The sequence below is a fragment of the Artemia franciscana genome, chromosome 19 (assembly GCF_032884065.1).
Source record: "Artemia franciscana chromosome 19, ASM3288406v1, whole genome shotgun sequence".
In the NCBI taxonomy this organism is placed as follows: domain Eukaryota; kingdom Metazoa; phylum Arthropoda; class Branchiopoda; order Anostraca; family Artemiidae; genus Artemia; species Artemia franciscana.
The window spans coordinates 5,120,546-5,145,947 of NC_088881.1; the positions used below are offsets into that span (position 1 = coordinate 5,120,546).

At 33.6% G+C, this 25,402-nt stretch overlaps 1 protein-coding gene and 1 long non-coding RNA gene across 3 annotated transcripts in view; both read right to left on the reverse strand.

The window, feature by feature from the left end:
- Positions 1 to 1,286, reverse strand: part of LOC136039191 (uncharacterized) — a 44,463-nt gene extending 43,177 nt beyond the window's left edge. The window contains exon 1 of the long non-coding RNA XR_010620391.1: positions 1,272 to 1,286. This is a non-coding gene — a long non-coding RNA (uncharacterized LOC136039191). The remainder of the gene's footprint in view (positions 1 to 1,271) is intronic.
- A 14,268-nt stretch (positions 1,287 to 15,554) lies between these two features.
- LOC136039190 (apolipoprotein D-like) overlaps positions 15,555 to 25,402 on the reverse strand; it is a 37,355-nt gene continuing 27,507 nt past the window's right edge. For both annotated transcript variants that reach the window (XM_065722711.1, XM_065722712.1), the window contains 3 exons: positions 23,794 to 23,945; positions 17,940 to 18,099; positions 15,555 to 15,747 (listed from right to left, as the gene is read on the reverse strand). In XM_065722711.1, the coding sequence (XP_065578783.1) occupies positions 15,632 to 15,747; positions 17,940 to 18,099; positions 23,794 to 23,945 (428 nt within the window). In that variant the 3' untranslated portion in view covers positions 15,555 to 15,631. The remainder of the gene's footprint in view (positions 15,748 to 17,939; positions 18,100 to 23,793; positions 23,946 to 25,402) is intronic.

Sequence of the window (25,402 nt, forward strand, 5' to 3'; positions counted from 1 at the left end):
ATTGCATCAATCTGAACCAAAGGTAACATTAATTCAAGGTTGCAACAACAGTCAGTTCCTAAAGTGCTACAATTGCCCAAATTTGCGTGCTACATGGTGATTTGCGTCCAATGCATTAAAAAATGACTGTAATAGTGATAAAATAGCACTTTCATGCTTCAGGTGGCAACCCTGAACCAATTTCCACTTTCACAAGTTTCCCACTCTTTTTGATGAATACAAGACAGCGTTTACTATGCAGTATAGCTCCTTTTTGCTATTTTGGTGAGTGTACTTCCGCTTTGTTTGGATCACATGACAATTATTAAGATGCCTGTTGTAAGACTTACAAAGCGGGAACTCCCCTGTCAAAAGCATCATAACTTAACATACGTACACAAGTGGTGTTAATGGACCATTTAGTGAGAGTGAAAAGCGTCCAAGTCTTAAATCATTTCTGTCGTATCTTTGGATTCTAGTCAAGTATAAGCTGTTTTGCCACGGAAATTTTTTTGTTCCAAAGACCTCTTGAAAATGTATTGCATTTTTTTGGGAGGAGGAGGTACTTATCTGTAATAACGACCCCACTCAAGAAGTGAAGTTGGGTTAATTCTAATGATATATACCAAAATTTGATGAAAATATAATACTTTAGAAACTATTTTGGGATATAAATTTGCACATAAGGGGGATGGGGTAAAGTAAAGTATAGTTGGTCTGCATGCAAAATGTGTAAGGCATAATTATTCTTCCTTTAAGTCTAACCAGGATATCCTAACTTTGACTACCATAAAATTAAATTGGGCCTCCCTGTTGTAGAAATTGTAATACTTGGGTGGCAACCATGGTAAAATGATCTTACTTCTAAAGGAACATCCACATAGTCCATACAAGGAAGAGCAAGACGAAGAAAACAATATAATTTGTCATCAAGGCTTGGGTCTCAATTCTGTCCGGCATTGTGATACACTTTCTTCTTTGGTTTATAATGGAAAAGATACTAAAATTTTGACGTTGTTCATCGGTAAGAGTCAGTGACTATTTATAAACATATTCTCTTTTATTTTTTGGATGTCTTCCTGGGAAATTATACATAAGCCTAAGCCAAGTTTGAGACAGTTATGTCAATTAATTTTTTGGCCGTTTGTTTTGCTTTTACGCAACCTCAAATTTTCTTTGCATTATCAGTAAAAGTCACCTTGAAAGTTTTTTGGGAATATTTTAGTTTATTAATTTACTAAATCCAAGAATCATCGTCAACGCTAATGAAGAAAAGAAGAAATTCTACCCACCAAAACTCGATACACAAGCTGGAAGAAAAATGTCACTCTATTTATCCAAAATAAATTCACCAGCCAAATCGACTTGAGAATTTTCTCTTGGCAAAATTATTAGTTTTCACGTCGTATCTCCCACGCATAAATTCATATCCAATCACTTCCATTTGAGGAGGCTTGTAGTATCATCTGTCAATGGAATATGAAAAACAACTTAGGTTAACAGCTCATCTGAATTACCCAAAGGAGGAAATACAAAAAAGACTATTTAAAAATGTTGGTCCGTTAGCAAGTGTCTAATTAAAACAGACCCTTAGGAAAGTGGTCACATCAAAACCATCCATTGATTTTTCAATTGAAAGTTGAACATATTTAGTTTTCATGTCGATTCTGCCACAACCCATTAAATCCAATCACTTCTTGTTCAAGAGCTTTGTGGCCAGGGTGCCACCCGGCGAAAAAATCACTGAATTTATGTAGTTTTTGGTGTACCTAGTGATTCTTTTCATTCATCGAATGATTTATATACTGAGTCAGTGGTTTGTTTTTGTAGACGATATGAAAAATCACTAAAAACAGTGGAAAATCACTAGGAGTGGCAACCCTGCTTTTGTCATAATTTTTCAAGACAACGTGGCAAACAACGTTAATTCAACCACCAGCTACATAAACTATGAAACACCCAAAGAACATGCTTGAAAAGTTTTGTCCAGTAGTGTACATCCACGTTGAGCCCCTAATGATGCCATCACATCAAAGTCATCTGTTTATTTTGTCAAGTGAAAGTTCATTATATTTAGTTTTTATATCGAATCACGTTACATATGTTTGTGTCAAATCTTTTTCTTTTGAGGAGCATTGTGGCACTTCTCCTTCCAACATCGTGCATCAAGGCAACACAGCAAACAACACTGGTTCAGTAATACCACTGATTTCATAAATTAGGACATACCCAGAAATATACTAGAAAAGTTTTGTCCGGTAGTGTATCACATCAAAGCCATCTGTTTATTTTGTCAATTGAAGGTTCAACATATTTAACTTTAATATAAAATCACGTCACTTAACTTCATGTCATATCTTTTTCTTTTGAGGAGTATTGTGGCACTTCTTCTTGTGGCATCATTTATTTAGGCAATATAGCAAATGAATTTATATTCATGAATTTTTTTTCTTTGTATATAAAACCAAAACACATCTTCTACAAAATGCTGCCACGCTAAGAAAAACTTTATAGTTTTGTAGACGCACGGCAGTAACAAGTAATAATTTATATTCAATTACAAATCACAACATAGCCATAATCAACTCAAGCTTCAAATCAGTTTCTGTCATTTAAACAATCAACGCATTATTCAACCCCCACCCACAAAAAATCACCCTAGGCCACACTCTATAGACCCCTTCCCTGCCCTTCCCCCTAAAAAAACTTTAATCACTTTCTAACAAACGATCTTTTAATTTTTTTATTAATTAAAGCACATGTTCAGTCATCCTATTACTCACTGGCAACTTAGTGGACCCATATATTTTACCGTAAATGATGATCTAACTGCACCTGTTAACTCAATTGCTATATCATCCCTATTTCTCGTTTCATAATCATGCATTTGGCTATTCAAACAATAAAACTTCTAAAAAACTGCAGGGACTAGATCATTCATACACTGATTCACAAATATAAAAGCTTGAAAATCTCTAATTTGTCCAACATTTAACAGATTCAGGGAACAACGTTAGTTTAGCGCTAACACTGATTTCAAGAATTAGGAGACAACTAGAAATCAAATATTGAGAAACTTTTTTCTGTAGTGAACACCATCCTATAACCCGTAAAGATACTATAATAAACAGATCAAAGCCATCTGTTTATTTTGTCAATTGAAAGTTAAACATATTTAGTCCTAATATCAAATCACACCACGTAGCTTCATATAAATTCTCCTCTATTTAAGGAGTATTGTGGCACCTCTCCTTGTGGCATCATTTTTCTAGGTAACGCAGCAAACAACGTTAGTTCAGTGCTAACACTGATTTCAATAGTTAGGAGACAACTAGCAAAAAAAAACTGAAAAACTTTTTTGGTAGTATACACCATCCTATAACACCTTAGAACCCTACCACATCAAAGCCATCTGTTTATTTTGTCAAGTGAAAATTCAACATATTTAGTTTTAATGTCGAATCAAGCCACATAACTTCATGTCAAATCTTTTCCTTTTGTGGAGCATTGTGGCACTCCTCCTTGCGACATCATTTATCTAGGCAACGCAGCAAACAACATTAGTTCAGCTCTAACACTGATTTCTTCAGTTTGGCAATAACTAGAAAACAAATACTGAGATGCTTTTTTTCGATAGTGCACACCATCCTAGAACCCCTAAAAATACTACCATATCCAAGCCATCTGTTTATTTTGTCAAGTCAAAGTTTAACATGTTTAGTTTTAATATCGAATCCCGCCATATAGCTTCATGTCAAATCTCTTGCTTTTGAGAAGCATTATGGCACTTCTCCTTGTGGCATCGTTTATCAAGGCAATGCAGCAAAGAAAGTTGGTTCAACGCTAACACTGATTTCAAAAATTATGAAACAACTAGAAAACAAATAAAAATTATGAAACAACTAGAAAACAAATATGGCACTGAAAAGCTTTGTCCGGTACTGTTAATTTTGCCAGAACACCTGAAGATATTACTACACAAGAGCCGTATGTTTATTTTTTTGCAAGTTAAAGTTCAACATATTTTGCTTTCGTGTTGCCACATAACTTAATATAAAATCTCTTCCTTTTGCATATCATTGTGAAACATATGGCTGCGGCATCATTTGTCAATGCAACGCAACAAGCAGCGTTTGGTCCCCGCTATCCCAGATTAAAAGGTTTCAAACTATTTAAAAGATTTTGTCTGTAAATACGCTTCTAATTAAAACAGATCCCCTAGGGTCTATTTTACAACGTTTGGTCCCCGTCATCCCTGATTAACAGGTTTTAAACTATCTAAAATGTTTTGTCTGCTTGTATTTTTCTAATTCAAATAGACCTCTTAAGGTCTGTTTAACAACATTTAGTCCCCACTATCCCTGAATAAAAGCTATTTTAAAGGTTATGTCTGCTAATAGGTTTCTAATTAAAACATATCCATTAGGGTCTGTTTCATAACGTTTGGGCCTCGAAAATCCTGATTATAAAGTTTTAAACTATTTGAAAGATTTTGTCCATTAGTACGTTTCTAGTAATAGCACAACCTTTAGAGTCTATCTTACAACTTTTGGTCCCCGCTATCCCTGATTAAACAGTTGTAAACTATTTGAAAGTTTTGTCCGTTAGTGCGTTTGGAATTAAGATAGGCCCCTTAGGGTCAGTTTCGCAACGTTTGATCCCTGCTGTCCTTGATCAAAAAGGATTTAAAATATTTAAAAGCTTTATTCTGTTGGTACGTTACTAATCAAACGGACCCCTTATAGGCTGCTTTACAACGTTTGGTCCCCGCTATCCCTGATTCTTAGCTTTTGAACTATGTGAAAGGTTTTTTTTCCGTTAGTGCGTTTCTAATTAAAATAGATCCCCTAGGGTCTGTTTCACAACGTTTGGGCCCCGAAAATCCTGATTATAAAGTTTCAGACTATTTGAAAGATTTTGTCCATTAGTACGTTTCTAGTAATAACACAACCTTTAGAGTCTATCTTACAACTTCTGGTCCCCGCTATCCCTGATTAAACAGTTGTAAACTATTTGAAAGTTTTGTCCGTTAGTGCGTTTGGAATTAAGATAGGCCCCTTAGGGTCAGTTTCGCAACGTTTGATCCCTGCTCTCCTTGATCAAAAAGGATTTAAAATATTTAAAAGGTTTATTCTGTTGGTACGTTACTAATCAAACGGACCCCTTATAGGCTGCTTTACAACGTTTGGTCCCCGCTATCCCTGATTCTTAGGTTTTGAACTATGTGAAAGGTTTTTTTTCCGTTAGTGCGTTTCTAATTAAAATAGACCCCTTTGAGCCTGTTTCACAATGTTTGGTCCCCGCTATCGTTGATTGAAAGGATTCAAACTATTTAAAAGATTTTGTCCATTAGTACGTTTCTAATTAAAGTAGACCCCTTAGGGCCTGTTTCACAACGTTTGGTCCCCACTATCCCTCATTAAAAGGTTTTAAATACTTAAAAGGTTTTGTCTGTTGGTAGGTTGCTAATTAAAACAGACCCCTTATGGTCTGTTCTACAACGTTTGGTCCCCGCTATCCCTGATTAATAGGTTTTAAACTATTGGAAATGTTTTTTCCGTTAGTAAGTTTCGAATTAATATAGTCCTCTTAGGGTTTCTTCCACAACTTTTGGTTCCCAGTGTTCCTGAATAAAAGGTTCCAAAATATTTAAAAAGCTTTGTTTGTTAGTACGTTCCTGATTAAAACAGATCCCTTACGGACTGTTTCAAAATATTTGGTCCCCGTTATCCCTGATTAAATGGTTTTTAACTATTTGAAAGATTTTGTCAGTTAGTACATTTCTAATTTAAACATATCCCCTAGGGTCTATTTCATAGCGTTTGGTCCCCGCTAACACTGATTAAAAGATATTAAACTATTTGAAATATTTTGTCCGTTAGTACGTTTCCAATTAGAACAGATCCCTTAGGATCTCTTTCACAATGTTTGGTCCCCGCTTTCCCTGATTAAAGGGTTTTAAACAATTTGAAAGGTTTTTTCCGTTAGTAACTTACTAATTCAAACAGACATCTTACAGTCTGTTTTACAACGTTTGGTCCCCTCTACCCCTGATTAAAAGGTTTTGAAATATATGAAAGGTTTTTTTTCCGTTCGTAAGCTTCTAATTAAAATAGATCCCTTAGGGTCTGTTTCAAAACATTTGGTCCCCGCTATCACCGATTAAAAGAAATTAAACTATTTAAAAAAAATTCCTCCGTTAGTACGTTTCTAATTATAACAGATCCCTTAGAGCGTCTTTCGAAACGTTTGGTCCCCACTGTCCCAGATTAAAAGGTTTTAAACAATTTGAAAGCTTTTGTCCGTTAGTACGTTTCCAATTGAACTAGATCCCTTAGGGTCTTTTTCGAAATATTTGGTGCCCGCTGTCACTGATTGAAAGGTTTCAAACTATTTAAAAGGTTTTGTCTATTAGTGTGTTTCTAATTAACAAAGATCCCTTAGGGTCTGTTTCACAACGTTTGGTTCCCGCTATCACTGCTTAAAAGATTTTAAACTACTTGAAAGATTATGTCCGTTAGTACGTTTCTGATTTAAACAGATGCCTTAGGATCTCTTTCGCAGTTTTTGGGCCCGGCTGTCACTGATTAACATATTTTAAACTGTTTGAAAGGTTTTGTCCGCTAGTACGTTTCTAATTGAAGCAAATCCCTTAGCGTGTGTTTCAAAACTTTTGGTCCCCGCGATCAGTGAATAAAAGGTTTGGCCCATTAGTGCGCTTCTTGTTCAAACAGACCACTTGGGTCTGTTTAACACGGTTGGTACTGGAGATTTTGATAACAAGGTTTCAAACTATTTAAAATATTTTGTCCATTAGTACGTTTTTAATTAAAAAAGATCTGTTAGGCTCTGTTTCAAAAGGTTTTTGCCCCGCTATCCCTGATTAAAAAGTTTTAAACTATTTGAAAGGTTTTGTCCGTTAGTATATTTCTAGTTAAAAACACAACCCTTAGAGTCTGTTTCACAACGTTTGGCCCCACTATCCCTGGTGAAAAGGTTTTAAACTATTTGAAAGGTTTTGTCCAATATTACATTTTGAAAGACCCCATAGGGTCTGTTAATCACGTTTGGTACTGGCTATACCTGATTAAGAGGTTTTGTCCATTAGTACGTTTTTAATTAAAACAGATCCCTTAGGGTTTGTTACAAGAAATATAGGCCCCGCTAACCCTGATTACAAAGTTTCAAACTATTTGAAAGGTTTTGTCCGTTAGTACATTTCTAGTTATAACACAACCCTTAGAGTCTATTTTACAACGTTACGTCCCCGCTATCCCTGATTAAAAGATTTTAAACTATTTGGAAGATCTTGTCCATTTGTACGTTTATAATTTGAACAGATCCATTACGGCCTATTTCACAGTGATCGGAACCCGCTATCACTGATTAAAATATTTTAAACTATTTGGAAGATTTGTCCGTTAAGGCGAACCATGATTAAAAGGTTTTGAACTATTTAAAAAAATGTGTCCGTTAGTAGGTTTTTAATTAAAACAGATCCTTTTGGATCTGTTTTACTGATGAACAGATTTTAAACTATTTGAAAGATTTTGTCTGTTAGTACGTTTCTAATTATAGCAGATCCCTTAGGGTCTCTTTGGCAACGTTTGGTCCCACTTTCCTTGATTAAAAGGTTTTAAACAATTTGAAAGTTTTGTCCGTTAGTACGTTTCTAATTGAACTAAATCCCTTAGGGTCTGTTAGAAAACATTTCGTCCCCGCTATCACTGATTAAAATATTTAACTATCTAAAAGGTTTAAAATATTTAAAAGGTTTGGTCCGTTAGCCCGCTTCGTGTTAAAACAGACCCGTTAGGGTCCGTTTACAAGGTTTCAACCATATTTAAAAGGTTTCAAACTATTTAAAGGTTTTGTCCATTAGTATGTTTATAATTAAAACATATCCTTTAGGGTCTGTTTCAAGTACTTTAGGCCCCGCTATCTCCGATTAAAAGGTTTTAAACTATTTGAAAGGTTTTGTCTGTCAGTACGTTTCTAGTTAAAGCACAACCCTTAGAGTTTGTGTTACAACGTTTCGTCCCCGCTATCCCTGATCAAAAGGATTTAAACTATTTGAATGGTTTTGTCCGTTGGCACGTTGCAATTTAAACAGATCCCTTAGAGTCTATTTCATAGTGTTTTTTCCCGCTATCACTGATTAATAGATTTCGAACCATTGGAAAAATTTTGTCCGTTAGTACGTTTCTAATTATAACAGATCCCTTAGGCTCTCTCACAACGTTTGGTCCCCGCTTTCCCTGATTATAGGGTTTCAACCTATTTGAAAGGTTTTGTCCGTTAGTACTTTTCTAATTGAACTAGATCCCTTAGGGTCTGTTTCAGAACATTTGATCCCCGCTATCCCTGATTAAAAGGTTTTAAACTATTTAAAAGGCTTTTAAAAGGTTTTTAACGCAATTTCACAGCGTTTGGTCCCCGCTATCATAGATTTAAAGATTTTAAACTATTTGAAAGATTTGTCTGTTAGTACGTTTCTAATTATAGCAGATCTCTTAGGGTCTCTTCCGCAACGTTTGGTCCACGCTTTCCCTGATTAAAAGATTTTGCACTATTTTAAAGATTTTTAAAAAGGTTTTTAACGCAATTTCACAGCGTTTGGTTCCGCTATCATAGATTAAATTTTTTTAAACAATTTGAAAGGTTTTGTCCGTTAATACGTTTCTAATTGAACTAGATCCCTTAGGGTCTGTTTCAAAACATTTGGTCCCCACTGTCACTGATTAAAAGGTTTTAAACTATTTATAAATTTTGGTCTGTTAGTGTGCTTCCTGGTAAAACAGACCACTTAGGGTCTGTTTAACACGTTTGGTACTAGCTATCCCTGAGGTTTCAAACTACTCAAAAGGTTTTGTCAATTATTACGTTTTTAATTAAAAAGATCCATTAGGGTTTGTTTTACAAAGTTTGGTCCCGACTTTCCCTGATTAAAATATTTTTAAACTATTTGAAATATTTAGTCCATTAGTACATTTCTAATTAGAACAGATCCTTTAGAGTCTCTTTCACAACGTTTAGTCCCTGCTTTCCCTGCTTAAAGGGTATTAAACTATTTGAAAGGTTTTGTCCGGTAGTAAGCTACTAATTGAAACATACTTCTTATAGTCTGTTTTACAAAGTTTTGGTCCCCGCTACCCCTGATTATAATTATAACAGATCCCTTAGGGTCTCTTGCACAACGGTTGGTACCCCCTTTCCCTGATTAAAGGGTTTTAAACTATTTGAAAGGTTTTGTCCGTTAGTAAGTTACTAATTATAACAGACATCTTATTGTCTGTTTTACAACATTTGGTCCCCGCTAACCCTGATTAAAAGGTTTTAAACTATTTGAGACGTTTTTTTTTAGTTAGTACGTTTCTAATTAAAATAGGTCCCTTAGGGTCTGTTTCACAACGTTTGGTCCCCGCTATCACTGATAAAAATTTTTAAACTATTTAAAAGGTTTGGTCCGTTAGTGCACTTCTAGTTAAAACAGACCCCTTAAGGTCTATTTAACACGTCTGGTCCCAGCTATCCCTGATTAAAAGGTTTCAAACTACTTAAAAGGTCTCGACGGTTAGTATGTTTTTAATTCAAAGGGAACCCTTAGGGTCTGTTTCACGAATTTTGGTCCCCGCTATCTCACATTAGAAGGTTTTAAACTATTTGAAAAGTTTTTTTTTTCCATTAGTACGTTTTTAATTCAAACAGATCTCTTAGGGTCTGTTTCACAACTTTCAGTCCCCGGTATCCCTGAATAAAAGGTTTTACAATATTTAAAAGGTTTCTTTATTTTAAAAGGTTAAAATATTAAAAGGTTTTAAACTATTTGAAAGATTTTTTTCCGTTAATACATTTACAATTAAAATAGATTCCTTAGGGTCTGTTTCACAACGTTTTGTCCACGCTTTCACTGATTAAAAGTTTTTAAACTATTTGAAGTGTTTGTACGTTTCTAATTAAAACAGTTTTCTTAGGGTCTGTTTCACAACGTTTGGTCCCCGCTGTCACTGATTACAAAGTTTTAAACTATCTAAAAGGTTTGATCCGTTAGTGCGCTTTTAGTATAACAGACCCCTTAGGGTCTGTTTAACACGTTTTGTCTTTGCTATCCCTGATTAAATGGTTTTAAACTATTTGAAAGGTTTTGTCCTTTAATACGTTTCTAATTAAAACAAACCCATTAGGTTCTGTTTTACAACGTCTTGTCTCCGCTATTCCTGATTTCATGAATTTGGAAACGCCTAGAAAAGTAGACTTGAAAAGCTATGTCTGACCGTTAACGTCAATTTAGAGACTCCTGAGTATATTATTACATCAAAGGTATTTATTTTATCAAATAAAAGTTCAATATATCTAGTTCTCGAACAAAATTTCCCTCGCATAACATATATCCAACCATTCACCAAAAAATCACTGTGAAGCACGCACATTTCATCAATTGCAGCACTTTAGGAACCGACCATGGTGGCAACCCTGTCTAAAACGTGAACAGAATGACTGCTTTGTTGCAAGAGCAGAAAATCTTACCTCTGCTCTTGGCGTACCAAACTGATAGGACCTTCAAGGCCGTATTCAGGAGACGGGGTACAAGATTTGAACTCCCTCCCGTTGAAATTTTCGTCCGGCTCGTAAACAAAAGTAAAAAACAAAAAATATAAACAAATTCTGCCTCACTTCGTTATTTTTTGGTAAAAACTTCTGAAAAAATATATCCAACCTTTTCTCTTGGAGAATGCTTGCGGCACATTTCATTGTAGCATTGCTTGTCACGGCGACGTGATAAACAACGCTGGTTCGCCGTTCACTTCGATTCTATGAATTAGGGAAGGCCTAGAAAAGAGTATTCAAAAATATTTTTCCATTTGTGCATATTTACACAAATTTACATGTCGAATCACCTCACTGAAAAACATTTCAATGCCTCTCTTTGCGGCCTCATTTGTTAATATAACTCTGGAATTGTCATTCACTCTGATTACCTGAAGGAGGAAATTTCATAGAAAAGAATACTGGAAAAATTTTGTCCAGTAGCGCTTGTCTATCTAGAACCGATCTCTTAACTGCGTTGTCATATCAAAGCCATCTGTAGAATTTATGAAGCAAAAACTAGGCATATATTTAAGTCCTAATGAGTGAACTGCTTAAAAGACAACTGGCATGTAAAGCGGTTAATACCAGCACTGTAAGCATGTCAAAAAAATTATTAGTCAATTCGTGTTGTTAGCAGAAATTTTGTATAAGCTGCATTGTCCATTCTTTTCATTAGTTCTCAAATCACAGGAAAAATATTTTTTATAAAAATAAAAAGTATATATATATATATATATATATATATATATATATATATATATATATATATATATATATATATATATATATATATATATATATATATATATATATATATATATATATATATATATATATATATATATATATATATATATATATATATATATATATATATATATATATATATATATATATATATATATATATATATATATATATATATATATATATATATATATATATATATATATATATATATATATATAACTGTCAAAAATGAGGCCTTTTTCATCAACAGAGCCATAAAAAAATATAGAACAAATTTTCATAATTAGCAAAATGTCACCTTCTTAATGAATATGATAAAAAGCATCTCGCAGGGATGAAGGAGAAAGGAACGAGTCTGCTGATCCCTAACTGTCAGAAACTAAATTATGTTATTTTCATTTCCTACGGCAAAGAGCAAATGTATGGAGGCAGATTCAATACTAATGTTTCATTAATATATTATATTGACGCTAATAACACTATCACTAGAATAACACTAATATATAAGACAAATAAGTCGAACAATTTTGAATCAAGACTTTAAAACCAAGGCTTATTTTGGTAAATTTATTAGTAGATAGAAGTACGCAAATTTGAACTTATAAAGTACGGCTGTAGATAAATATTTGCTGCAATTAAGGAGGGGCCCAAGTTAACTTAAAGTACCAACGACATCAAAATACAACAATTTTTGCTCATTTTAGGTATATTTACACCTGAAAATCTTAATTTTCTGCAATTTTTCTTTTGGTTGTTTATTAAAGTTGCGAAGTCTTTAGGGCAGCACTAAACTTTCGTCAGTGTTGCCACGTTGAATCATCAAAATGAATTAAATTTGATAACAGTTTTCGTCTGCATATATTCAAACAATAGCAATGTGTTGATTATCATATACAACTACAGCTTCAAAGGAAAGTTGCAGCTTCTGAAGCTATTTAATGCCAGATATAGTAGCTTATTTTTCATCGACATCAAAATACAACATTTTTGGCTCATTTTAGGTCTATTAACACCATAAAACCCTATTTTTATGCAATTTTTCTTTTGGTTGTTTATAAAAGTTGCGAAGTTTTTAGGGCAGCACTAAATTTTCGTCGGTGTTGCCACGTTGAATCATCAAAATGAATAAACAGAACTAAATAGATAAATTTGATAACACTTTTCGTCTTTATATATACAAAAAATAACTATCTATTGAATCTCATAGACAACTGCAGCTTCAAAGGAAAGTTTCAGCTATTGAAGCTATTTGATGCCAGATGTTGTAGCTTATTCTTCATCGACATAAAAATACAACATTTTTTGCTCATTTTAGGTCTCTTTACACCTGACAACCTAATTTTCTGCAATTTTTCTCTTGATTGTTTATAAAAGTTGCGAAGTTCTTAGGGCGGCACATTTGATAACGCTTTTCGTCTGTATTAAATAAAAAAAAACAAGTTTTTTTAACTGAAAGTATGGAGCGACATTAAAACTTAAAAAGCACAGAAATTACTTCGTATATGAAAGAGGCTGCTTCCTCATCAACGCCCCGCTCTTTACGCTAAAGTTTGACTCTTTCTCTCAATTCTTCTTTTTAAAACAGTAAAAAACTTTAGCGTAAAGAGCGGGGCGTTGATGAGGAAGCAGCCTCTTTCAACTTTTCATTTCCGTTAGAATGAGCCCTCTTGCAACATTCTAGGACAACTGGGTCGATACGATCACCCCTGGGGAAAAAAAAAACAACAAAAAAACAAATAAACACGCATCCGTGATCTGCCTTCTGGCAAAAAATGCAAAATTCCACATTTTTGTAGATAGGAGCTCGAAACTTCTACAGTAGGGTTCTCTGATACGCTGAATCTGATGGTGTGATTTTCGTTAAGATTCTATGACTTTTAGGGGGCGTTTCCCCCTATTTTCTAAAATAACGCAAATTTTCTCAGGCTCGTAACTTTTGATGGGTAAGACTAAACTTGATGAAACTTATATATTTAAGACCAGCATTAAAATGCGATTCTTGGTATCAAAATTCCATTTTTTAGAGTTTTGGTTACTATTGAGCCGGGTCGCTCCTTACTACAGTTCGTCACCACGAACTGTTTGATACATTCAAACAATGACGATTTGTTGAATCTCATAGGCATTCCTAATTTCTAAAAATATATTTAGCTGTGCAAATTTCCGCTTCACCAATTCAAACAATTATATTTTCATTGCCCATGGTAATTAAAAACAAAACTCCTTTCACAAGAGTTAGAAGAGCTGGCCTCTTAAAACCGAGAAACACTCTTAAAACCTAGAAGGAAAAGCCAGGACAAAAATACAAAAATTGTATGATTGTACCAGACATAAAATACTACATATATATTGCATAGATACTACATACACACATATTAAATACATACATTATCACGGCCTTATCCATGAATTTTTTTGAGGGGGGCAAAACATTTTAAAACCCAAATCAAAAATTTGTTTATATGAATTTTCGTTGCATTTTTAGGAGTCGGAAAAACTTTTCGGGGGCGTTCAAACTGAACGAGGCAAAACATTTTAGAGGGGGGCAAAACATTTTGAAACCCAAATCAAAAATTTGTTTATATGAATTTTTGTTGCATTTTTACGAGTCGGAAAAACTTTTCGGGGGCGTTCAAACTCCTTACATCCCCGTGAATGTGGCTTTGTACACACTACATACATACAGCATTAGAATCTGGACTTCTTTCACCAACTCTGTATGCACACCGATATTTTTCAATATATTTTTATATTGGAAAAGCTGGCGGGAGGCTGGCAGGAGGTTTTAGCCATGGTTGTGAAGCTAGTAAACTAAATTTTCTATTTCAGCTTTGACGAAGAACCTTAGACTCCGCCTCAGTTTCTGTTTTGAGACTGAGTTTCTCATTTTCTATTAACTTCAGTTTTTATTTTGGGTATTTCACTTCTGTAGCTATTTACTTCTATGACTTTACTATTTTACAGTGTACTTACTATTTTACTATTTACTGACTATTATTTCTTGACTTTACTAGGTAACTTTACTTTACTCTTTACTATTTTACTTCTGTAACTATACAGACCGATATTTTTTAATGTACTTTTATATTGGAAAAGCTAGCAGGAGACTCTAGCCATGGTTGTGAAGCTGGTGTACTAAATTTTCTATTTCAACTTTGAAAAAGAACCTTAGACTTCACCTTAGTTTCGGTTTTGAAACTGAGTTTCTCAGTTTCTACAACTTCAGTTTCTGTTTTGAAAATAACTTCACCTCAGTTTCTGTTTTGGAACTGAGTTTCTCAGTTTCTATTAACTTCAGTTTCTATTTTAGGTATTTAACTTCTATTTTACTTCTGTAACCTTACTATTTTACTATATAATCACTATTTTACTATTTAATTACTATTATTACTTCACTTTACTATGTAGCCTAACTTTACTATTTGTTATTTTTACTTTTGTAACTAAGTAAACCGATATTTTTCAATATATTTTTATATTGGAAAAGCTGGCAGAAGGCTCTAGCCAGGGTTGTGAAGCTGGTGTGCTAAATTTTCTATTGCAGCTTTGACAAAGAACCTTGACTTCACCACAGTTTCTGTTTTGAAACTAAGTTTCTCACTTTCTGTTAACTTCAGTTCTCTGATTTTTTTTTTTTAGTTTTTTGGATTGAATTTTAGTTTTTTGGGCCTTCCTGCTGATATTAAATTACTAGTTGCGTTCAAAAGGTTTTTCTTTTCTAGTGTTTTTGAATTGTTGTAATCGCTTGTTAAAATATATACAAATATCTTTACAATCGCTTGTTTTTTGCTCTTTAGGTTCTAGCAGAAATAATTAGAATTTTGAGTTTCTGACGTCAGAAATAGTCTTGGTTTATCTTGAAGGCTTTAGTAAAACCTTCTTTGCACAAACAACTTTTAAAATCAAAATTTATAAAATAAAAATCGAAAAACCAAACTTTAAAACAGTGAAAAATCTAAATTTAAAAAATTTTAAATCCTGAGTTTTAAAAATCGAAAAACCCTAAATTTAAAAAATTGAGAAACCAAAGTTTAAAAAATCGAAAAACCGAAAGTACATTTTAGTTTTTTGCTCTCTTACAAAATATAATCTGGAATCCCTTGCAATCATAAGAATCTGGACTCTTTTCACCAACTCTCTTCACTATTTTACTTCTGTAACTGTGCACACCGATATTTTTCAAGATATTTTTATATGACCATGTTCCTTTTCAAAAAAAAAAAAAACTTTAACACTGGACGTGGAAAATATTTATTATAAATAAGCGTGCGTAAAATGAGCAGTATATTATTTGAACTAATGCTTAAAATATTTAAAACCATTCTGCATCGAAATCAGGGTCTCTTTCACTAACTATGTTGCTGCTGCGATTACCAAAGCGCTCGACAAATCCACCAACAGAGTCGGCCACGACCTTGACTCCGTTACCTAAAAAATGTAACGAAAAATTACCAAAAATCAACAAATCGAAGATAACTTTTTATGGAGGCAGGCATGATTTAAAGATTAAAGTTCTCAAAATTGGTAGTTCCAACCCAGCCACGCCCGCTAATTTGATTTAGAAGAGAAAACACAATGAGTTTTTCATGAATTTTGAGAAAAAGTAGTTAAAAAATAACAATAAATTTAGACACAAATTGAACATGATTTTTTTTTTAAGTTCTCAAAATTGGTAGATCCCACCAACCCAGCCACGCTTGTTATCTAGGGACCCGGCCAAGCTTGTTACTTAGGGAAAAAATTATTTTTTGAGAAAAAGTAGTTGAAAAAAAGTTTTGTGGGACAAACACAAACAACCGTGTAAATACCTAAATAATAGTTTGAATTCAACAAACAAAATTGTCGTATTTTAGGCTTTTGTTTCTTGTCTTTTTTGTAATTATATTTTTTTTTGTATACCTCATTTCAGACGTAAGGGTGTTCTTTTGGCTAATAAAGCTATCGAATTGATAGTTCCTGGTAAGATCAAAATCCATGCATAGAGTGAAATATTACGTAATAAAGAAGGGAAAAAGTCATAATAAAATTTCTATATTTGCTTGTTCGAAATGTTTCTAGTTTACTGGAACGGGTTTCGTACAATTTTTTTGCTTTTCCTAAAAAAAAGTTACGATAATGACTTATCATGACTAATGCCTTATATGATGATCTGACTTATCAAAAATTATCTTGCTATCGCAAGATAACCCTAGGATTACAGTTTGACATTTTCTAGTTTCAAATTTATATCATGTTTAATTGTCTCAACTACAAAAATATAAAAGCTATAATATTTATGGTTTTCAAAACTTAAAACCAGCGGTAGCATTCACAAATTCAAATAACCATAACTGATTAGCCGCACTTTTGAAAATTTTTTCTTCGAATGTACCTCACAAATATTGCTGACATTTCAGAAGCAGAATTCGTGAGAAAAAATTTATGGAATTCATCGTCCTGCTCATGAAAAGGTGATAAAGTATAAATGCCTTTAAAATTGTCATAAATCAGTGGTAGCACTCCCAAATTCTAATAGCCAGTTCATTCAAGTCACAAGACCCTGAATATTTTTTGGAATTAAAATTCAACAAAAACTGTTTTCTGAGCTAAAGAAATTCCCTGGGCAGGATCATCTATCTCTAGCAGTGGCAATAAAAATTAGTTTACTCTGCTGAAACAATTCTAAGAATAGGTTTGTTCATATCCAATAGTGGCGTTAGAAATTGGTTATTTGACTAAACAGATACACTCATATGATCACATTTCGGTTGAAGTTTGAAACACTTCCCCAGATTAGAAATAAATAAATAAATTTGAAAACTGCACGGCTACAGTAAAGGAGACTTTCCATTGGAATTTTTTTTATTTATTTATAAATGAAAATGCAAAATCAAAGCAAAAAACTCTTCTTTCTCGAAGCGAAATTTGTCAGGCCACTTTATAAATCGACTGAACAAACACCGTTTTGATAATATTACAATTGTGCCTTGCAAAAAACACTAAAAATTATTTTCTTCCTTCCTCCTTTTCCTTCCCTAAACCTATAAAGTAAACACCATTCTACCCACCAGCAAAAGGCTTAGAAAGAAACTAGAAGAAAACCATCCCTATAATCAAGTGAAAGCAGCTGAAGATACACATACCGCTTATATTATACAACTGGTCCTTACGATTCAGGTGCCAGCATCCTCCGAATTCCAAAAGTCGAGGATTCCCCAAACCATGAAACTATAAAACTTACTAGTTTTACATACTTACTAGTTATACTAGTATACTACTTACTAGTAATGTACATACTTACTAGTACATTACTTACTAATTATAGATCGTAAGGGTACCAGTCTAAAAACAGTATTTCAAGTGAATATCAGTAATTTTGATTTGTCAGGCCTTTCCCCACAGAGACGGAGTTAGGTTTTCCTCAGGGGCAGGGGGCAACTGTAGACTTTGCTGCACCGTCAATACTGCAAATATTGCAGTTTTGCCCATAAATATTACAATTCAAGCTTATTTTACCGCTCTCGGCCATGCTGCCCAAGACGCTTGCCCCCTCTAGATCTGGCTCTTCAAGACCTTTATACAAGAGCAAATCAAGTGAGTGTAGATTCAATTGGTAGAATTATTATCTTGTTTCTACTTACCAATTGCATCTCCAACTGTTTTTACAGCGTTGCCAATGCTTGGGGCACTGAAAGTATCAGGATCGACAGAAATTGTTCGGTTGGAATGAGCACAGTTTTTTTGACTGATGATTGAAAAGTCATGAGGATCTACGCTGAAGGAATCAAGCTTGGATCGAACCTGAAAAAAAATGAGCTGAAAAAAAACAGACATACCGGCAAAGACCTCCTCCAAGCCGTCTTCAATAACCCAAAAAAATGAAAACTTTTTAAGTGAAACCTGAGAAAACGAGACACCATGAAACAAAACAAAAAAAAGAAAACCAAGTCAGAACAAACGACATAATGCATGACTAGTGCGGTTTTATTTGAGCGTATTTACGAATTTTAAATTGAGGTAGGCTTCAATCCCAAATCTTCGTGGTCAAATACGCGCATTTGCAATATTATTTATCTTGTAATTAGTAAGTATTCATAAATCCCAGCCAATCATCAATCTTCAGCTTTGAAAACAATTGCGTGACATTATCCAACAGTATCTGAAGTGAGTATTCGTCAGTATCATTCCTTTTGTTCGACAGGATCATTCAGAGTACATTAAAAGACTCAATACAGACCTGTTCTTTCGGTCAAAATGTGTATCCGAAGTTAGTAATTGGGGTGGTCAGAAAACAATGCAATCGAAATCAGGCTATCTATAAGAATTTCTAAAAAAAATAAATTGGCCATTTAAATTACTGGTTATACGGCTAGGACTCATCACGAAATTAAGTCGCATAAGCTCAGCACAACCGCCCGAGGCCCAATTACAACTTTTCACCCCGAGGCCCAATTTTTCACTTTTCTTGTTACGCAAATAAAAAACAAGAGCTAAGAACTCATATGGCACTTGCAACGAGGTCGGAAGAGCCAAGAGCTCATATGGCATGAGCTCTAGCAAAATTTTAAGAATCCTTCAGCCCCCCAGATGGTCGAATCAGGGGAAACGACTTTATCAAGTCAATTTGTGCAGCTCCCTGAAACACCTACCAATTTTCATCGTTCTAGCACGTCCAGAAGCACCAAACTCGCCAAAGCACTGAATCCCATACCCCTAACTCCCCCAAAAAGAGTGGATCCAAGCCAGTTACGTCAATCACGAATCTACAACATTTATAAGCGTTTTCCAAGATTTCTGGTTTCCCCCTCCAACTTCCCCCGATCTCAACAGATCTGGTCGGTATTTGAAATAAGAGCTCTGAGACGTGAGTTCCTTCTAAATATCAAATTTCATTAAGATCCGGTCACCGTATATAAGTTAAAAATATCTCAATTTTTCCAATTTTTCCAAATTAACAATCTGCAACTCCCCCATAGAGAACAGATCCGTTCCAATTATGTCAATCACGTATCTATAGCTTGTGCTTATTCTTCCCATCAAGATCCATCCCGATCTCCACTCTAAGCGTTTTCCAAGATTTCCAGTTTACAAGATTTCCAGTTTCCCCCTCCAACTCCCCCAATGTCACTGGATCTTGTCGGGATTTAAAATGGAAGTTCTAAAGAACAAGATCCCAAATTTCATTAAGATCTGATCACCCGTTGGTAAGTAACAAATACCTTATTTTTCTAATTTTTTCGAATTACTCCCCCCCCCCCAACTCCACAGAAGAGAGCGGATACGCTCCATTTATATTAGTCACTTATCTTGATTTGTGCTTATTCTTCCCATCAAGTTTCCTCCTGATCCCTCCACTTTCAGCGTTTTCCAAGATTTACGCCCCCCCCCCAATGACACTGGATCCGGTCGAGATTTAAAATAAGAAATCTGAGTTACGAGGTCCTTTTAAATATAAAATTTCATAAAGATCCGATCATTTCTTCGTAAGTTAAAAATACCTCATCTTTTTATATTTTAGAATTAACCCTTCCCCCCAACTCCCCCAAAGAGAGCGGATCCATTCCAGTTATGTCAATCACGTATCTAGGACTTGTGCTTATTTTTCCCACCAACTTTAATCCCGATCCCTCCACTCTAAGCGTTTTCCAAAATTTTAGTTCCCCCCCCCCCAAACTCACCCCAATTCCACCATATCCAGTTGGGATTTAAAATAAGAGCTCTGAGACAAGATTTCCTTCCAAACATCATATTTCATTAAGATCTGATTACTCCTTCGTAAGTTAAAAATACCTAATTTTTTTAGAATTAGCCCTCGCCCCAACTCCCATTTCAAATTGCCAGAAAAGTTGAGCTTGTGGCAAACTTTGGCCAAAAAGTCACCAAACGCTAGATGACATTTCTGACTCTTTCTAAACTTGCGCAAATTCTGCTCTTGGATGTTTCCCATACTTTTTGGCAAGGATTAATCTATTATTTTTGTTGAGGGGGGGGGGATAAAGTAAAAATCCTTACAAAACACACAAAAATTTGTTTACATGCATTATTGTTAATTTTATAAAAGTCAGAAACGAATTTCAGGAGAGGTTTATACCCCGCGATCATCCCCCTTCCCATCCACACCTCCTGGATGTAACCTTGCTCTTTGGGTTACTCTTCCAGGTCGTAAAGTTAATTGTAACCTTATGATCAAAGTTAATTGTAAGTTTAATTGTAAATTTTAGCCATGTTTACATTGGTGACTTTTTTTTTTACACTTGCGCCAATTCCACTCTAGTATGTTTCCTATACTCTTTGGCAAGGATAAATCTAGTATTCTTTTCTAGAGGGCGTACAATTAAAACTTTAAAAAACTAAACAATTGTGTACATGCATTATCGTCACTTTTATACAAGTCAGACAACAATTTCGGGAGAGGTTTAAACACGACAACCCGCAGCCTCCCATCCCCACCCTTGGATACAACCTTTCTCTTTGGGTTACTCTTCAAGGTCATAGAGTTAATTGTAAGTTTAACCATAAAATCTAGCCATTTTTACATGACTGCTGATTGCCAACATCAAATATGCTATATTACCGAGTTACTTGACTTGGCACTAGATGAATTCAATCTTTAACTGAATTTTATAGGGTTTTTTTCCCTCTTATTAGGTCAATTATAAATACCAAAAGGGCAGTATATCATTTAAGTAGATTTTTTTTAAATTAATCTAAATTTCCAAAACTAACTAAGCTCTAACTATTCAAAAAAAATATATAAAAATAATATGTATTGTCTTATAAAAATTCAAGTTGGATGAAAGAAAATTAGGTACAAACCAATTAGTTAGGTACCAAACTAAGTACAAACCAATCCAATCTAAGTCTGTTTTTAGTATTTCTATTTCTGCTAGTGAACACTGCACTGTTATACCGTTAGCAGTTTTTATTTTGTCCCGAAATCAATATTTTATTTTAATTATAAACATAACATAATAAAAAATAATTAAAATATTAAATTATAAAATGATAATGAACATAATATATTAAATAATAATAAATATGAAAAAAATTAATATTATTTTAAGCATTTTTATTGATCTTCTTTCTATTTTCAGTAGATAAGACCCTTTGAGGTTCTTTTTTTATATTTGTAATCTTTTTTCTTTTATTTTTGTTTGCAATCGTTTATAAATATTAAATATATTTTATAAAAATATAATATAACATAATATATTAAATAATAAGAAATATGAAATTTTTTTTTATTATTTTAAGCATTTTTATTGATCTTCTTTCTATTTTCAGTAGATAAGACCCTTTGAGGTTCTTTTTTTTATATTTGTAATCATTTTTCTTTTATTTTTGTTTGCAATCGTTTATAAATATATAAAATCTATTTTATGTGATTTTCACATTGTAATAAGGACTTTTGGATTTTTGTAATTTTATAGTAATTTTTGTTTTGCTACAAAATTAAACTTAACTTGTAGTTTTACAAATAAATTTAAGATTTTTAGCTAAATCACAAAAAGTTGAATGCTACTTAGCCAGATCATGACTTATGTCACCTAAACGAATTTTTATCAAATGGATGAACAGTTTGGTTTCGTTCCCGCTCAAAATTCAAAAACGTAGTTTTTTTGGTTGGTAAAATTTCCACTTTCACCGTCTACTCATTTTTCCGTTTACTGTTTTCCCAAATTTTAATTTTACTGTTTTTCGTTTACTGTTCAACAAAATCCTCGTTTGCTTAATTTTCCAGCCTGTAAAATTCAGCAAAATAAATAAAAGTTTCTTATTTATGCATTGATAAAAAAAATATCATTGGAATTATGGCTAAATTTTTCGAATGCTCGATTGATCTGCTAGCTGGAAAATAAGCATACCATTTGATTTGTCACTCAACACACTTTCCAAATATAAAAAATCGCTACCATCGTATATTCCATTTTGAGCCCTAAAAGACCTTTAAATTGACAGTTTTTTTTGCAGTAAAGCTGAAAAAAGTATATCCCTTAATTGAAAATTCAACCCTAAGTAGATATTTTGCAGTCATCCATCCCCAAAGCATGGATTGATTTCGATAAACTTCTTGATCTAATTTTTTTTTTGTCAATAATAACAGAGTAAACATTTTTGGATTGGATGGAATGTTTTTCCTTAGTTTACGGTATCAGTGCTCGTGCATCATTTTATAGTTTGGAGCCCTTTATGAGCTCAGTATCATTGCTCGTGCATCGTTATATAGTGTGGAGCCCTTATTGAGCTCAGTATCAGTGCTCGTGCATCATTATATAGTTTGAAGCCCTTTATGAGCTCAGTATCATTGCTCGTGCATCGTTATATGGTGTGGAGCCCTTATTGAGCTCAGTATCAGTGCTCGTGCATCATTTTATAGTTTGGAGCCCTTTATGTGCTCAGTATCATTGCTCGTGCATCGTTATATAGTGTGGAGCCCTTATTGAGCTCAGTATCAGTGCTCGTGCATCATTATATAGTTTGAAGCCCTTCATGAGCTCAGTATCATTGCTCGTGCATCGTTATATAGTGTGGAGCCCTTATTGAGCTCAGTATCAGTGCTCGTGCATCATTTTATAGTTTGGAGCCCTTTATGAGCTCAGTGTCAGTGCTGGTGTATCATTATATAGTTTGGAGCCCTTTATGAGCCCTGTATCAGCGCTCGTGCATCATTAATAGTTTGGAGCCCTTTATGAGCTCTAAATTGAATTTGTGATGGTAGCAGTTATTAAATTTAGAATAGCGTTGAACAGTGCATCGAACTGCATCCGATTTTTTAGATGGGTATCCAATAGTATTTTTTTCTAAACATTTGATTGACACATAAACGCATGAGGGGAGGGACCTCGATTCCAAGCACCTCCCCCCTACCACTAAATCCTAAATATTCATGAATTTCTTATCCAAATTATCAATTAAATTTGTTTTGTTAGTTGAACATTACTCACAAGTTATAGATTGCTGTTATAGATCTGGTTATAGATTGCAAGTTATAAATCTGGTGGGGTTGCTTAAGTTGGAGGATCTTTTCAAAGAGGAGTTTTCGTTGGGGAAGGGAATAATCGATGGAAGGGGAGCTGGATTTCCCAGCATTAATTAAAAGCTATCGGAAATTGAATTAAAGAAAAAACAAGTTTTTTCAACTGAAAGTAAGGAGCAACAATAAAACTTAAGACGAACAGAAATTATTACGTATATGAGGGGGTTGCCTCTCCCAAAGAAACGCCTGCGTAGCTGTCAGGTTCAGTCGACCTGACAGATTTCCCATTGGACAAAATATACGAGCTAGAATCCAGAAAACGATGTCTCGCACTTTTTTGGACAGCCAATTTTCAGCCTTCTGGGAGGAATTATGCAGAATTTGAATAAAATTGTTCGCACCTAACAGGATCAATCATTTCCTGAAAATCCTTTATGGTTCCAAAATCGATTTATTACGCTTATTGTTTTGTTTCTTGCAGTTTATCGATTTTTCCTAAAAAGAAACTATCAACAAACCTTGTTTATAAATACTTGATCCAAGGTGGGCTTACGTGACAAAATTGAAGCTGTCCTTCTATGACCAAATAATAGAGGTTGGCATGAATATATGCCGGCATAGTTTTCATAATCGGTGGAAAATATGATGTAATCTGCTTTTCCAGCGACACCTAAAAATAAGCAAGTTGTATAACTCTCCAAAAAAAAGACAAAAATTAAAAAAAATTATTACTTCACAGCCTATCTAACATATGTCAATAAAACTAGTGCAAATAAATCAACTGGTGATATTTCCCTGTGTTTGTAGGATCACAGAAAAGTAGCGCTTTACTAAAAACACAAAACAATATAGAAGTTTTAGCATGTAAAAGTTAACCATTTGAGGAAACTATTAACAGTATAAAAGCAAAGTATTTTTAAACAAAGATTAAAAAATGTATTCCTTCTTAAAAAAAAGAAAAAAATTCCCCAGATTGGAGGTGATTAAAAATTATACAAAAAAAAAGTTTTGGACTGTATCTAAGGAGCAGCATCAAAAAATCGAACAGAAATTATTCCGTTAAATGAAAAAAAATCATGGTAGTGTTGTCTCTAAACTAAATTTTAATCAAAAACGAGCAAAGATTAATTTAAAATAATAAAGCTTTTCCAAGGTAAGTAAAGATTGAAGTTGAAACTTAAAACGAATAAAATTATTACTTCAAGGCTTATCTACAATATATCAATAAAACTAGTACAAATAAATAAACTGGTTATATTTCCTTATGTTTTTAGGATTACAGAAAACTAGCACTTTACTGAAAACACAAAACATTATAGGAGTTTTGGTACAGTAAAAATAAACCATTTAAGGACACTTAACAGAATAAAAGTAAAACTTTTTTAGATTGTTGCTTTTTTTCGTTTAATTTGGCATCAATTCTCCAAAGCGAGCTTTACTGAAAAGACAAAAGCCAAATATAAAAAGCAAGAATATTGATTTAGGAGTAAAAAGTAAGGAGCCAAAGCGAGCTTTACTGAAAAGACAAAAGCCAAATATAAAAAACAAGAATATTGATTTAGGAGTCAAAAGTAAGGAGCCAAAGCGAGCTTTACTGAAAAGACAAAAGCCAAATATAAAAAACAAGAATATTGATTTAGGAGTCAAAAGTAAGGAGCCAAAGCGAGCTTTACTGAAAAGACAAAAGCCAAATATAAAAAACAAGAATATTGATTTAGGAGTCAAAAGTAAGGAGCCAAAGCGAGCTTTACTGAAAAGACCAAAGCCAAATATAAAAAACAAGAATATTGATTTAGGAGTCAAAAGTAAGGAGCCAAAGCGAGCTTTACTGAAAAGACAAAAGCCAAATATAAAAAACAAGAATATTGATTTAGGAGTCAAAAGTGAATACGTAGCCTCACAACAACAAACTAATCTAGAACACTTTTTATAGTCTTACAGGAGCTGTGATATCAATAACTTTTAGTATACAATTAAAATCATTTTAAAAACTTAGGCATAAAAATAATAAATTAAAAATCATTAAACAGCATAAAAAAAATGGATTGATTTATCAGGTATCAACTTGTTCTTATCTAGTATTACTCGAAATGAGGAAAACATCAACCATTATTTGCACTCTGGAAA